This window comes from Salvia hispanica, chromosome 4, assembly GCF_029641045.1.
Source record: "Salvia hispanica isolate PSC_SH4W2 chromosome 4, Shi_PSC_v1, whole genome shotgun sequence".
Taxonomy (NCBI): Eukaryota; Viridiplantae; Streptophyta; class Magnoliopsida; order Lamiales; family Lamiaceae; genus Salvia; species Salvia hispanica.
The window spans coordinates 59,525,629-59,541,650 of NC_142695.1; the positions used below are offsets into that span (position 1 = coordinate 59,525,629).

At 37.1% G+C, this 16,022-nt stretch overlaps 2 protein-coding genes across 2 annotated transcripts; both read left to right on the top strand.

Annotated features, from left to right (window-relative positions):
* Positions 1-21: 21 nt before the first annotated feature.
* On the top strand, positions 22-2,985 carry LOC148929767 (disease resistance protein RPP8-like). Its single transcript, XM_089056215.1, has 2 exons — positions 22-521; positions 943-2,985. The coding sequence occupies exons 1-2, from the start codon at positions 29-31 to the stop codon at positions 2,700-2,702; spliced, it is 2,253 nt and encodes a 750-aa protein (XP_088912341.1). The 5' UTR covers positions 22-28; the 3' UTR covers positions 2,703-2,985.
* A 9,146-nt stretch (positions 2,986-12,131) lies between these two features.
* LOC148929768 (putative disease resistance RPP13-like protein 3) lies at positions 12,132-14,974 on the top strand. The gene is made up of 3 exons (XM_089057017.1): positions 12,132-12,697; positions 12,774-12,932; positions 13,303-14,974. Exons 1-3 carry the CDS (start codon positions 12,132-12,134, stop codon positions 14,972-14,974), a joined length of 2,397 nt encoding a protein of 798 aa, XP_088913143.1.
* The last annotated feature ends 1,048 nt before the right edge of the window (positions 14,975-16,022 follow it).

A 16,022-nucleotide genomic window follows, 5' to 3' on the forward strand; every position in this document is an offset into this window, starting at 1 on the left:
ACGTGCGCTGAGGGAGATAAAAAAGCGCATGATGAAGTTTGGAGTTGGTAAGGCGGCGGTGAGTAGCTCACAAAATGGTGGAGAAGAAGGAGACGAAGGAGTTGTGGTGGGCTTGGAGAAAGACGTGCAACAGCTTGTGTTTAAAGTGATTCTTAGTGAAGAAATGTGGCTTATTCATAAACCTATTCTTATCAAAGGGATGGTTGGTATGGGAAAGACAACTCTTGCAAGACAAGTATACAAGCATGCGACCGTCATTGAAAAATTCAAGCGCTGCCGCGCATGGGTAAGCCTTTCTAGTTACACAAGTAAACATGAGGTGCTTGTGGAACTGATACGCCAGTTGGTGACACTTGATGGAGATTCGTTGTTGCTAGAGGAGATGGACAACAAAAGTCTCGAACAGATGCTTCTCCGGCACCTGAAAGAAATGCCGCCATGGTTTATAGTTCTTGACAACGTGCGGCCAGAAATGCTCTTCGAATCCTTCTTGCTAGACCTTGCAGACCTCTCAATCCCAAGTATGCTTCTTTACTTTTTATGTTAGAATCAATTCTGCATGCTTAAACTTATTCACTTTTTTAGATAAGAAATAGATTTTAAAATGCTTTTACAATGCATAAATCTTTCAAACTAGATTATAATTTATGTTGTTTTAATATAATTCTACTTGTCACCCACAAAACTTATCATATTAGATATATAATTGATTGAACTAATATATCAAAGATTAAAGTTCAAAATTGGTCTCGTATAATTGCATAAAAACCATTTTGGTCCTACACATTTTAAGTGTGTTAGCTTTTGGTGTAACTCTATGAAATAAAAACTAATTCTTCACAAGTATATATACACGCACAATGTAGGACTTCCTAATTTCACACTTCAATATCCTTTTTGTCTCCCTTATTGCATTAAGTTCTTAACATGGTTTATAATCAGGGCATAGATGTAGATTGTTGATCACCAGTTGCCATCAGATTGAACAACTACGGTTTTACACTCATGAGATGAAAGCTTTGGATTCTGATAAGAGCTGGCAATTGTTTTTGAAAACAGTTGATAAATTTACAAGTGTTGAGAACAAATTCACAAAGGAGTTGGAGAGGAAGGGCAGGGAGATGTTAAAAAAATGTGGGGGTTTGCCGCTTGCTATAATAGATGCTGGAAGGGAGAAAGCAAAGAAAAGACTTTTAGGGTTTGAATGGGAAGAACTTTTTGATTCAATTGATTTGAGTAAAACATTGAAGTTTTTGGAACCGATGTATCTTGAATTGGATGAAGATCTGAAGCCTTGTTTCTTGCATATGTCCTTTTTTAAGGAAAATGCAATAATGAGAGAAGAGAAGTTGCACCATATTTGGGATGCAATTGGAGTAAGAACAGGAAGAATTACACCATGTGTCAGTTTAGCTGATCAATCCATTATTGAAGTCGTCCACCCGTACCCAGAATGGTATAGAGTGAAAAGGTGTCGCATGAATCCTCTACTACACATGCTATCCATAAAAAAAGCAGAGGAGGAAATAGGCCTTGAGATCTTAAGGAACAATGGAAATAATCGAACCTTAGAGAGCCCTCGTCATCGTGTTATTCATTGTGGCAGAGCCAAGTTTAATCACTCCATAAATCAAGACAAATTTTATCACTCTACGAATCAAGACAAGTATCTTGTTTCTCTCATCTTCCATGGAGGTGGTCGATACTTGGACGACGCACGCAAGTCTTATTGGAAGAGTTTTGAACTCCTCAAAATACTCGACGTGGAAGATTTTGGGGCGAAGACTTTATCTGAATCTATTGGGACATTGACCGAGTTAAGGTATTTGGGATTGAGAAACAATTATGCGGAAGAGATCCCACACTCGTTGGGGGGCTTGAAAAGGCTTGAGGTTCTCGATATAGCTTTAAACTTTATGGTGGAGGTGCCGGATATTATCAAGGATATGAGCAGCCTTCGTCATCTCTACATGTCTGATGTGATTTGCAGAAAGCCTTTGAAAGTAGATGCACTACAAAATCTTGAGACCCTGACCTTCATGTCTATATATTCTTGGAAATATAAAGCCTCGAACTTGAAGAAGATGACTAGTCTGAATAAATTGGGTATTGAAGAAATTGATGAAAACTCAGATGTAAACGAGCTCTTTCCATCACTAGCTAAGTTGGAGGAACTTAATCACCTTATTCTGAAAGGGTTTCGCTTCAGAATGATGTCTTGTTTGGACGAGATTCGTGTTCTACATAGGTGTAAAAAGATATGCACTCTGAGGCTTGATGGATGCATAGCTAGGCTACCAAGTGGCGATAGTTTCCCTCTAGAGATAGAGTACTTGGCTTTGGTAAATACTTGTCTTGATGAGGACCCTATGCCAATACTAATGGGGTTGCCCTACCTAAGGCGCCTCAAACTGCGGAATGCATACAATGGTCCAGAATTGTTGTTTAGGATGAGTGAACTTCAAATCTTGTGCATTAGTGAGTTGTGGAATCTGAGAAAAGTACGATTTGAAGAATGTAAAATTGCTCGCCTCAAGCAACTAGTAATCACGAATTGTCCACATCTGGAGACACTACCACAAGAAATTCAGTCGATGAGTTATCTGCAAAAGTTTAAGATGGTAACAACCAAACACATTGCAACAAAGATAAAAAATTCAGGCTTGCTCTCCAAAATAGTGGAAGTGGATATCAGTCCATAATTCAGTCGAAGTGCGCTGACACCACATCCAACAACCACAAGCTCTCTCATCAGCTCTCACATCAACTGCCAGAAAATTCGACCCCAACGTCAAGCAAGAAGGCCGCTTTATCTTTCAGAATTATGTTTACGTGAAGCAAGTCTTATTAGCTTAGGATGGAGTCTGTTTTAGTTTCCTTATTTCATTTGTTAATCCTTTTCCTGTTCTGGATTTTCTTTGTCGGTATTATTCCCTGCATCTTGTTGTTTTTTTCCCTCTACTTCGAAATTTACTTTAGAACTAGTATAACACTTAAAATACTACTCCCTCCGTTCTATAATAATAGAGTCATTTTGTCATTTTGGTACGTTCCATAATAATAAAATCATTTCCCTTTTTAGTAAAGGTCAACATTTTTTTCCACACCTACTTTACTCTCTCTTACTCTTTTTCTCTTCATCTTTCTACCTTTTTCATTTTCCACTTTATTCTCACTTTACTTAACTCACCTAACACAATTTTTCTTAATCTCCGTGCCAAAAAATTACTATGGAAAGGCGGGAGTATGAAAGTTGAAAGGGAACCTTTGATTGTTTGCTTAATAAGCAATTCAGTAGACCTTTGGCCAAAGCAGAATTTGATGTTAGAGAAACTTTCAATGTGCTTAAAGCCTGCAACCAAGAATTTCATCTTAACTTGTGATCACTGATACAAACTCATTTATTTTGTGGATGAATGGAACAAAAATACAAATTGACTTACCTCATTCAAGCCAATTTCCATCTCCAATGCCATCACATCAGATACAGGAATCATCTGTTTATCGAGACTGCAAAGGATCGAGGAAATATAGAATGTATTACAGCTATATCATCCATCACGTGATACGTTCTTGGTCCCTTGATAAAATTTCCCTGGCCTTCAGGAAAATCATCCGAAGAAGACGACGTTTGATAGGAACCAGCTGGTAAGTTTTCCTCAGTGTGAGGTAGAATCTGATTCATGGACAAATAACCAAGAGTAAGTGTAGTGTCAAGCTCATAATCAACCTCTATAGAGTTCATCTGTCTTGTTTTATTGAGTAAGATATCTGACAACGGAGTCTGGGAAATAATAGATGCCCTAAGCAAATCCATAATCTAACAAGAAACACTTATGAACAAGTAACCACAAAATTGATGGAAATTGAGATTGAGGCCCAAGAGAAACCTGTTTAAAGCTCCATAGTGTTTCTCCAAAACCTTCACGATTCACCCTAATGGCAATGTCAATAAGCTTAACAAAACATCTACGAAATCGCCATTGTGGATTCGGCAAATAGCACCCTAGTTTTCTCTTATTTATCATCACTTTCAGTGAGATCTTTGCTTCTTCAACATCAGACATTTTTGGTGATTCTACACATCTAAGAATCTTTTAGCAAAGCTAGGGTTGTAATATGAAAAGTAATACTTGGAGAATCGAATCGTTGTTAGTCTTCCTCTATCTAAGTTGTCTTGATGTTTTGGATCTTTAAAATAGATACTCCCTCCGCAAATTAATCCATAATCTAACAAGAAACACTAATGAACAAGTAACCACAAAATTGATGGAAATTGTCAAATGAAAGATTAAGATTCACCTCACCGAAACGTTCACGATTCGCCCTAATGGCAATGTCAAGAAGCTTAACAAAATATGTACGAAATCGCCATTGGATTCGGCAAATAGCACCTTTGTTTTCTCCTTATTTATCATCACTTTCATTGAGATCTTTACTTCTTCAACATTAGACATTTTTGGTGATTCTACACATCCAAGAATCTTTTAACAAAGCTAGGATTATAAAATGTAAAAGTAATAGTTAGAAATTTCATATGAATAACTAAGGGGGTGAATGCAATAAGGAAACCACTCATATCTTGAGCCATTTTTCACAAATGAAGCCATAAACATAAACGGATTATGATCACAATCATAATTATCAAAACAAGTACAATTGTGTATGGTTATTGTTGGTTAATTATGCTTAAAATATCTGAATCAGGATGTATCGATCAATTAATGATGTAGAACAAAGACTTACCTTATCACAATGAAATTTATTGTTTCCACAGATGATGCCGGAGTTCTGGTGGTGGTGCCTCCCCAAATAAGAATTATACTGTAAATTCCTTCATGTTTCTTCAAATAAAGCACCAATAATCTACTATCCTCTCTATGTCTCACACACAAGCACATTTGCTTAGAAGCTCTGAGTAAGATGGAAAGATGTTCACCATCGGTTCCGGTCAAGAATGGCAAGAGCTTAGATGAATTCGGGAATCCGCAAAAGTTCATCCATCCATTTGGGGAGACTTATTTCTCAATAATTCAGATATAACCGTGGATGTTTGGTACTTTGCTGTAGTTTTTGGTTTGTCGTGTGTTCCTTTTGGGCTGGCTTTGTTGCGGCGGTTGTTGGTTGTGATTGGTATGTTGTTTTGTGGCGTTTCTTTGCTTTTGGGGAGTTGTAGTTTTGTTCAAGTTTTGTACTCTTTTGCTCACCATGTTGAATGGTTTGAGCCTTTCTATTTATAAAAAAAAAAAAAAAATTTGTCATTCGTTACATTCTTAATTCTAAAGTTTTTGCATCATAATGTACGATATTTTGATAAAGAAAAAAAAAAAAAGAATTGAATGTAGAAAATAAAAGACACCTAAATACTAGTATTGTACCAACTTTGTTACATCCAATTCTCTTTATACTCACATTAAAGGGAAAGTAACTAATCTCTAATTGTAGTCTTGAATATTTCCTTCAATCATATCTATCTCTTCATTCCATTGTAGAAAATCACAGATGCTGAAAAAGAAGAGCTCACAAAGCAGAAAGAGCTTGTCAGAAAAATGCTAGCTCAAACTCCAGATGATTCAACGTATAAATTGGAACTCATCGATGTGATCCAGCGCATGGGAGTGGAATATCATTTCGAAAAAGAAATTGAAGAATCCTTGAAATATATTCATAACACTTACTTGCAACAAAATAGCAAAGACAATGATGATCTCCACATCGTGGCTCTTTGCTTTCATTTGCTTAGACAACAAGGTTACAACATCCCATGTGGTAAGATTCTTACATGCTACTATTGAGGAAAAGACTCCATCGACTTTGGTGAACATTGTGGTGAAATCAAGAAATATTAAAATATGTTAACTAGCTTTAAATATGACCGACTTAGTTAGAATTAGCTAGAATAATCTAGTTTTTGAAAGTCGGCAAAATAAACCGACTTGTAATCCTATATAAAGGCACTAAGCCTATTTTGTTAATGTACACAAGAGATGAGAAAAGTGTGTGTGTGAGTACACAAGAGAGTGAGTGAGTGCACTAGCTAAGTGTCATGAGTGTGTACGAGAGTTAGTGTGCGAGGTGTGTCCTCGTAGAGCTAGAGGTGTGTCCTCGGGTGTCTTGGTGAGGTGTGTCCTCCAAGAGTGTATTTTGGGGTGTGTCCTCAAAAGTGTTGTAATGTTGTGTTGGTGTTGTGTACACCATCGTGTTGTGTATCAGTGTTTCATACACCGACAGTGTCGGGTTTAATAAAATTCCGTTTGTGTGTTGATCCTGGAGTACTGCAACCACACCTTTCTCGCTGAGAAATACGATTACTAACTAGTTTACTTCAATAGATGTGTTTTGCAAATTCACCGACAGTGAAGGAAATTCTCTCCCTCTCACTATAAATCACACCTTTCCATGCATCGTATCTAGGTGTGCCAGATTCTATGGCACACTTAATGGATGATTTGATGAACTTTATATGTGATCTCCCGACGGAAGGACATACAATAGATTAAAATCCGAGTTCATATATTGTGAGAACTGCAACATTAGTTTGATATTGTCCGCTTTGACGAATTTGTTTTTGGGTCACTACAAAAAGGGATCAAACTAATTGGGGTTGGACAGGAATTATATACACCTTCCAACTTTCCTCCAACACCCGATGTGGGATGAGTTTGTAACCCGACAGTTATTTGGCACGACAATGAGTTGTCGCAAATGCTCATCAAGGCAATAGCCGATAACAGTATGGTGACTGTTTATGCCTCATTGCAAGAACCACTATTTCATGCTGTCGTTAGTATAGAGATCTCATGTAAGAAAGAAGACAACGTGTATTTCAACTATGGGAAGTTGATACGAATATATTTCAACAGATTCGAATTCGAAAATATATATCATTATAACATTGGCGGTACTTCATCAATTATTACATTGAATGTACATCATTATGGAAATGAGCACAAAATAACTAACAAAATATTTTAAACCGACAGACACTCCAATGGTTCAAAACCATGGACTGCAGATGAAAGAACAGGCAAAACAAACGGACAGAGGGAGAAACCAGAGGTTAGTAGGGAAGCTGATCTACCTATCCCATACCAGACCAGACCAGACATTGCGTGTGTTGTGGGAGTTGTAAGTCAGTTTATGCATGCACCGCAAGAAGATCACTGGGAGGCGGTTTTGCGCATAGTCTGAAGGGAACGGCCGAGCATGGACTACTTTTTGAGAAACATGGGCACTTGGAGATACATGGATTTACTGATGCGGATTGGGCTGGGAACCCAACTGACAGGATGTCAACTTCCGGGTACTTTACCTTCATAGGAGGCAACCTTGTGACATGGAGGAGTAAAAAATAGAAAGTGGTGGCGCTGTAAAGTGCAGAAGCAGAATTTCGAGGAATTAAGAGTGGGATGACTGAGATACTTTGGCTAAGGAAGCTTATGAAGGAGTTGGATTTGTATTCTTCTCAGACTTGCAAGCTATTTTGTGACAACAAGGCAGCGATTAGCATATCTGAGAACCCAGAACGAAGCATGTGGAAGTTAATAGACACTTCATAAAGGAGAACATTGAAGCAAAGATTGTTGAAATGCCATATGTCAAGTCCGAGGACCAGCTGGCTGATATACTGACAAAGGCGGTGAACTCGAAATCATTTCAAGGTGTACTATGCAAGTTGAGTATCGGGAATTCCGTTACTTAACTTGAGGGGGAGTGTTGAAAGAATATCACAAGAGATCTGGAGAAAGATTAGGAGTGATTATATCTTGCCAAGAAGATTTGGAATCAATGTAATTAATGTAAAATAAGTTTACCTTGTATAATATCTCCTAGTACCTATATAATGGTGCTGATTGTACAATTATCATATGAATGAAAATACATCCCCTTTTTACCTATCAGTTTAACAGTCTATACACATGGACTGCGACGTGTGACAAATTATATCAGTAGCCAAATCAGCAAAGGAAATCATGGTGAAGAGGATTGAAGATATCATGGTGCAGATTTGAACGAGACATTCTGGTGATTCTACACATGCAATAATCTTTTAGCAAAGCTAGCGTTGTACGAATTTTTGTACAATTGAAACCATAAGCATAAACGGATTATGATCATAATTATCTAAAAACATCTAACTTTAGAGGTATCATCGATCAATAAATGGTGTAGAATAAAGATTTACCTAATCACAATGAAATTTACTGTTTGATGAATTTATTCATGGTCGATGCCTCGATGGTATAATTATAATTATGTTGGCTTAGGTGTGGCTGAGTCATCTTGATTTGTTAATTTTAAAAGTCAAGGACTAATTAATGCACTCGATATTAGTTAATAAATATCGGTGGCTGCATTTATTTTCTTCCTTACACATGGTTTATAATATTATACTAATTGTCTGGTGTTGAATATTAATGGACCAATTGTGTATTGGCTTGTTACTTGAATTAAATTGGGCTTGTCCTGATTAAATTAATTCAATGGCCCAATTTTATTGCTGGCCCGTTATTTACCTGTTTACCCCGATGGCCGCCACGTGTGTAGTTCTACGCGGATCCTCAGTCTCAGCCGTTGGACTAGAAGTGTGTCTGTTAAGTGAGAGGTTGACCTCTCACCTCTCTCATTCTGTTCATTCGCTCTAGACTCTCTCTCTATCTTCGAACTTGCTCCAACTTCTCTCTAGATTTTCAGCGACTCTAGCTGGAGTTTTCCTTCAAGCTTGTGTTTCCACCGATGATTCTCAGTTCCTAAGAGATCTATCGGTTTAGTTTAAGTGTTAGGCAACTTCTTCGGTTTCCTTCTCAAACCCTAGTGTTTGGTCTTCCTTCTGTGACCGATCTCCTGAGCTTGGAGGTGTTGTGGTGAGAGATCCATGTGTGTAGTGAGGGATTTGTGGTGATCTGCGTGTTGAGCAGGCTCTCTGTGGTGGTAACCGGTGAAACCAAGGGTTTCTGGTGTCCTTATTCAGTGGTTCTTCCTTGTGATGGTTGGTTGAAGCTTTGGGGAGTTTCTTGGCCCGGTGTAGTCGCCTGTTGCGACCTGAGCCATATTCCAGTGCTTGTAACCTTGTCTTGGGTTGGTTCTTTGTGTGTTTAGATCCTACGAGATCATTTCTTGTGTTACTAACATCTCTAAGTGTGCAAGGTTATTGAAGAAGATGAAGACTCAAGTTATGTGTTACACTTGAACTTAGTCTAGGGTTCTTCAATTGTAATCTCTTGTACCAGATTAGTGTGTAATCTTAGTATCACACTTGTATTGGCTTGTACCTCTGAGATTAGCCATATCAGACCCAATCAATAAAAAGAGGTCCCGGTAATTAGTGAATCCTAAGTGATCTGATCCCTACACTGGTATCAGAGCCCTGGTTTAGGGGCTGGGCATGTGTGGCTCGGGGTTCGATGGTTGCGCTTGCAAGTTCTCCGATGTCTCTGCGTGAGCTCGACCAAGACCTGTGGTGACCTGTAACATGTGGTCTTGGTCTCGGGTCTTGGTTTGAGGGGGAGGATTGAGAGGGAGCAAACCCTATCCCACATCGGAGAATGAACAAGAGTTACAAGCATATATAAGGGCTACCCCAACTCTATTAGTACGAGGCCTTTTTGGAAGTACCCCAAGAGCAAAACCGTGAGGGCTTTGCCCAAAGAAGACAATATCATACTAATGTGGAGTTCGAGTGTACACCACCGGTACCCAACTGGGATCAATATCCTTAGGGATAGGAAGTCCTCTTCTCTAGTTCTTCATCGGGAACCTTATGTGCAAAAAATCCTTGAAAAATTTAATATGCTTGGTGGTAAAATTGTTTCTATTCCCTTAGCTGCTCATTTTATGCTGAGTAATGAACTTTGTCCTACAACTAAACATAAACAGATTATGATCATAATTATCTAAAATCTAAGTTTAGAGGTATCATCGATCAATAAATGGTGTAGAATAAAGATTTACCTAATCACAATTAAATTTACTGTTTGATGAATTAATTCATGGTCGATGGTATAATTATAATTATGCTGGCTTAGGTGTGGCTGAATTATCTTCATTTGTTAATATTTAAAGTCAAGGACTAATTAATGCACTCGATATTAGTTAATAAATAATGGTGCCTGCATTTATTTTCTTCCTTTCACATGGTTTATAATATTATACTTCTGAGATAATCAATTTTTTTTTATTCCCAATCAATTTGACCATATTAAGTCCACGAATTTGTAGTTGAAATCCCATCCAGAATCTCACAAACTTTTCCATTCAATTCACAGTCGCCGACGAAGATAAGAAGTAATAATCGCAAAAGGTATTTTCTCTTCTTTGAATTGTTTCATAATTCACCATGTTTATGATTATATATATGTTGTTTTACATAGATTTTTTAAATCCTTTCCTTCATATATTTGTACTATGTTTATGATTATATGTTGTTTTACATAGACTTTTTAAATCCTTTCCTTCATATATTTGTGCTGCATATAAAAAATCTCAATCAAAAGCCCTTCAAGTTTGGGAACTTGCTTTATATTCTTAAGGTTTTTTTTTTGTTGCTTCATTTTAAGGACCAAATTCAGGATACGGTTTGGATCCATATAGTTTAGATTATATTTTTAATGTTGATTTTATTTGGAAGTAGAGTTATACCAAGGAATATGGATCACAAAGCTTTTGATTAAGTGTATTAAAGTATCCAAAAAAATTAAAGGGAAACTCTAGAATCTTAATTCAGTAAAAAAATTATCAGTTTTATTTTAAGTAGATTATATGCTTTTGTGTTTCATTTCATAATTGGAGACTTGGAGTTTATATCATGAGTTTCATTTTATGACATATTTTGGATTATGTAATTTGTATGGAATATAGTGTTAATAATGATCTAACTGATAATTAATTAATTAATTATGATATTATGCATATTTGTGTAAGATTACTTTTGAAATAGAAATAATCCGGATCTAGATCTAGATCTGGATCTAATATATTCGTAGACCCTACAAATCTTATGAATCGGGATCTAATATATTTGAAACTTATAACTATAGTATTATAATACTCCCTCCGTCCTCGATTAAGAGCCACACTTGCGTTTTTGCTCTCGTTTTATAAAAATGATAATAAATAGTTAAAGTCAATAAATAGCAAAATAAGAGAAAGAATAAGGTAGAGAAGAGTCTCTTTTACATTATTCTCTCTCTTACTTTACTATTTTTACACTTTAACTATTTATTATCATTTTTAGAAGACGAATGCAAAAATAAGTGTGACACTTAATCGGGGGGACGGAGGGAGTATGACTTTAACGTAAGACTTCAAAACTACTAGTACAAACTATTTCATTGGGATCCATGTCCACATTTAGGGGGACACATGGATAAATTGGATCTCGACCCGAGTCTTATTTTTTAAGATCCGGTAAATCTTAACGAAAACATAAAAGACTTGTATTAGATTGAGTTTTGCAAGAGTAGATCTACATCTGACCCATTGTCATCCTGAGCCTAGTGGAGAGCTTGAGCACCCCAACCGAATTTGGTTTTTAAATACTCTTTTCATCCCAATTAATTTGAGTCAAAATTTTTGGGCATAGATATTCAAGATATTCATAATTTGTGTTGAATAGTAGGAGAGATGGAGAGGGAGTAAAGTAAATGATGAAATACAGTAGAAGTAGAAGTGATTGGATGTATCTTTTTTGTTTGTTAAAAAAGAAATGATTCAGTTTAGTTAGGATATCTCAAACAAGTATACAACCAACTTAGTTGGGACAGAGACATGGAGCAATAGTTTTGATTTTTTATTTTAAAATTTTTTATGTTAGCTGACAAAACAACATTGCAAAAATTCTCGTGCAATGTTAAATTTAATTAGGGCTCGTTTATTAGGAGTGAAGCTCAAAATTGATTAATTCTATCAAAGTAAACTAGTGGATTAATAGATTTAGATCAATCCATTTGTCTAGATATGCTAGTTCTGAATTCATTTCTATGCAAAATAGAGTAGTTTTCTAATTTATCTTAGTGCTTTTCTTCAGAGTTAATATCACTAAAATATCCAATTGGTAAAAATGAAGCAAAATCTGAGTTAACCACTGCAGAGTAAATGTTGTCAATTTTCGTACGTGCAGTTTGCCTATAAGCATGTCAGAGGCCATCATCTTAGGGGTGATAGGGGAACTGGAGAGCTTTCGGATTGAATTGTCGAGGACCGATGACTTAAATGATTACGAGACTAGAAGACTAGAAGCCCTGCAAGAGGTAATGAAAGAGCTCCGAATGATGTTGGACTTCTTCAGAGACAATAAATCTGAAGAGATGAGCCGGCTAAAAAATTTGCTAGCTGACTTTGCTGAGATAGCTCAAGATTCAGCGAATCACGGATACCAGCAGAGGCCTTATGCTATCTCCGGGGACCTAAGTGCACTGAGGATGATAAAAAAGCGCATGATGGAGTTTGGAGTTGGTAAGGCGGTGAGCAGTTCAGAAAGTGCTGGAGAAGGAGACGAAGGTGTCGTGGTGGACTTGGAGAAAGACGTGCAACAGCTTGTGTATAAAGTGATTCTTAGTGAAGAATCAAATGAGAGGAATATTAATATACATATTCTTATCATGCGGCCGTCATGGTTGGTGTGGGAAAGACAACTCTGGCTAGACAAGTATACAACCATGCGGCCGTCATTGAAAAATTCAAGGGCTGTCGCGCATGGGTAAGCATTTCTAGTTTTACAAGTAGACGTGAGGTGCTTGTGGAACTGATGCGCCAGTTGGTGACACTTGATGGAGATTCGTTGTTGCTGGAGGAGATGGACAACCAGAGTCTCCAAAAGATGCTTCTCCGGCACCTGGAAGAAATGCCGCCATGGTTTATAGTTCTCGACAACGTGATGCCAGATATGCGCTTCAAATCCTTCTTGCTAGACCTTGCACGCCTCTCAAAGCCAAGTATGCTTCTTTACTTTTTATGTTAGAATCAATTCTGCATGCTTAAACTTATTCACCCACAAAACTTATCATTTTAGATAGTACTATATAATTGGTTGAACTAATATAAAGTACAAAATTGGTCTCGTACAATTGCATTAAAAACCATGTTGGTCCTACACATTTTTAAGTGAGTTAGCTTTTGATTCTGACAATATGTTTCGGTCCATATATACACAATCAAGATACGTTATGAAACAAAAACTAATTCTTCAGAAGTATATATACACGCACAATGTAGAACTTCCTAATTTCAGACTTCAACATCCTTTGTTGTCTCCATTATTGCATTAAGTTCTTAACATGGTATATAATCAAGGCATAAATGTAGATTGTTGATCACCAGTTGCCATCAGATTCAACGGTATCTGTTTTACACTCATGAGATGAAAGTTTTGGATTCTGATAAGAGCTGGCAATTGTTTTTGCAAACAATTAACAAATTTACAAGTGATGACAACAAATTCTCAAAGGAGTTGGAGAAGAAGGCGAAAGAGATGTTGAAAAAATGTGGGGGTTTGCCGCTTGCTATAATAGATGTTGGAAGGGAGAAAGCAAAGCAAAGACTTTTAGGGATTGAATGGGAAGAACTTTTTGATTCAATTGATTTGAGTAAAACATTGAAGTTGTTGGAACCGATGTATAATGGCTTGGATGAACAACTCAAGTCGTGTTTCTTGCATATGTCCTTTTTTAAGGAAAATGCAATAATGAGAGAAGAGAAGTTGCACCATGTTTGGGCTGCAAATGGAGTAAGAACAGGAACTACACCATGTTCCAGTTTAGCTGATCGATCCATTATTGAAGTCGTCCACCCGTACCCAGAAAGGTATAGATTGAAAAGGTGTCGCATGAATCCTCTACTACATATGATATCCATCAAAAAAGCAGAGGAGGAAATAGGCCTTGAGATCTTAAGGAACAATGGAAATAATCGACCCTTAGAGAGCCCTCGTCATCGTGTTATTCATTGTGGCAGAGCCAAGTTTAATCACTCCCCAAACCAAGACAAATTTTATCACTCTACGAATCAAGACAAGTATCTTGTTTCTCTCATCTTCCATGGAGGTGGTCGATACATGGACGACGCAAGCCAGTCCTATTGGAAGAGTTTTGAACTCCTCAAAATACTCGACATGGAAGATTTTGGGGCGAAGACTTTATCAGAATCTATCGGGACATTGACCGAGTTAAGGTATTTGGGATTGAGAAACAATTATGTGGAAGAGATCCCACACTCGTTGGGGGGCTTGAAAAGGCTTGAGGTTCTCGATATAACTTTAAACTTTATGGTGGAGGTGCCGGATATTATCAAGGATATGAGCAGCCTTCGTCATCTCTACATGTCTGATGTGATTTATTGGAATCCTTTGGAAGTAGATGCACTACAAAATCTTGAGACCCTGACCTTCATGTCTATATATTCCTGGACATATGAAGCCTCGAACTTGGAGAAGATGACTAGTCTGTATAAATTGGGTGTTGAAGAAATTGATGAAAACTCGAATGTAAGTGAGCTCTTTCCATCACTAGCTAACTTGAAGAAACTTAAGCACCTTATTCTGAGAGGGTTTCAATTCAGAATGATGTCTTGTTTGGAAGAGATTCGTGTTCTACATATTCGTGAAGAGATACGCACTCTGAGGCTTGAAGGATGCATAGCTATGCTACCAAGTGCCGATAGTTTCCCTCTTAAGATAGAGTACTTGGCTTTGGTAAACACTTGTCTTGATGAAAACCCCATGCCAATACTAATGAAGTTGTATAGCCTAAGGCGCCTCAAACTACGGAATGCATACAATGGTCGAGAATTGGTGTTCAAGATGAGTAAACTTGAAATCTTGTGCATCAGTGAGTTGTGGAATCTGGAGACACTCCCACAAGAAATTCAGTCGATGAGTCTTCTGCAAAAGTTTAAGATGGTAACAACTAAACACATTGCAACAGATATAAAAAATTCAGGCTTGCTCTCCAAAATAGTGGAAGTGGATATCAGTCCATAATTTGAAGTTGATATTCGTGTTAATACGGAGGTCACTTCGCTCATCAACTACCAGCAAATTCGACCCCAACGTCAAGCATGAAGGCTGCTTTATCTTTCACAATTATGTTCAGCTGAGGCAAGTCCTTGTTAGCTTAGTATGGAGTCTGGTTTAGTTTCCTTATTGCATTTGTTAATCTTTTCCTATTCCGGATTTTCTTTGTCGGTTTTATTCCCTGGATCTTGTTTTTTTCCCTCTACTTCGAAATTTGCTTTAGAACTGGTATAACACTTGAAATACTATGAAAGTCGAAAGGGAACCTTTGTTTGTTTGCTTGGTAAGCAATTCAGTAGACCTTTGGTCAAAGCAGAATTTGATGTTAGAGAAACTTTCAATATGCTTAAAGCCTGCAACCAAGAATTTCATCTTAACTTGTGATCATAGATACAAACTCATTTTATTTTGTGGATTAATGTAACAATAGTACAAAATAAGCTTAACAAAATATCTATGAAATAGCCATTGGATTCGGCAAATAGCACCCTAGTTTTGTCCTTATTTAGCATCACATTCAGTGAGATCTTTACTTCTTCAACATCAGACATTTTTGGTGATTCTACGCATCCAAGAATCATTTAGCAAAGCTAGGATTGTAAAATGTAAAAGTAATAGTTAGAAATTTCATATGAATAACTAAGGGGGGTGAATGCATTAAGGAAACCACTCATTTCTTTAGCCATTTTTTACAAATGAAGCCATAAACATAAACGGTTTATGATCATAAACATAATTATCTAAACAAATACAATTGTGTATGCTTATTGTTGGTATAATTCTAGCTAGTTGGGCTTAGGCCATGATATAGGCCTAACCTGTTATGGATGGATTGCATAATAGTTAGAAATTAGAGAAACTTTCAATATGCTTAAAGCCTGCAACCAAGAATTTCATCTCCAATTCCATCACATCTATTTATTTTGTGGATGAATGGAACAAGAATACAAATTGACTTACCTCTTCCAAGCCAATTTCCATCTCCAATTCCATCACATCAGATACAGGAATCATC

What these genes read in the sequence shown, in the direction of transcription:
- LOC148929767 (XM_089056215.1), top strand. Translation starts at nt 29, where the DNA reads ATGATGAAGTTTGGAGTTGGTAAGGCGGCGGTGAGTAGCTCACAAAAT. An exon ending in TGCAGACCTCTCAATCCCAA is followed by an intron (nt 522 to 942) that starts GTATGCTTCTTT and finishes GTTTATAATCAG; the next exon opens with GGCATAGATGTAGATTGTTG.
- LOC148929768 (XM_089057017.1), top strand. Translation starts at nt 12,132, where the DNA reads ATGTCAGAGGCCATCATCTTAGGGGTGATAGGGGAACTGGAGAGCTTT. An exon ending in TCAAGGGCTGTCGCGCATGG is followed by an intron (nt 12,698 to 12,773) that starts GTAAGCATTTCT and finishes CACTTGATGGAG; the next exon opens with ATTCGTTGTTGCTGGAGGAG. An exon ending in TGCACGCCTCTCAAAGCCAA is followed by an intron (nt 12,933 to 13,302) that starts GTATGCTTCTTT and finishes GCATAAATGTAG; the next exon opens with ATTGTTGATCACCAGTTGCC.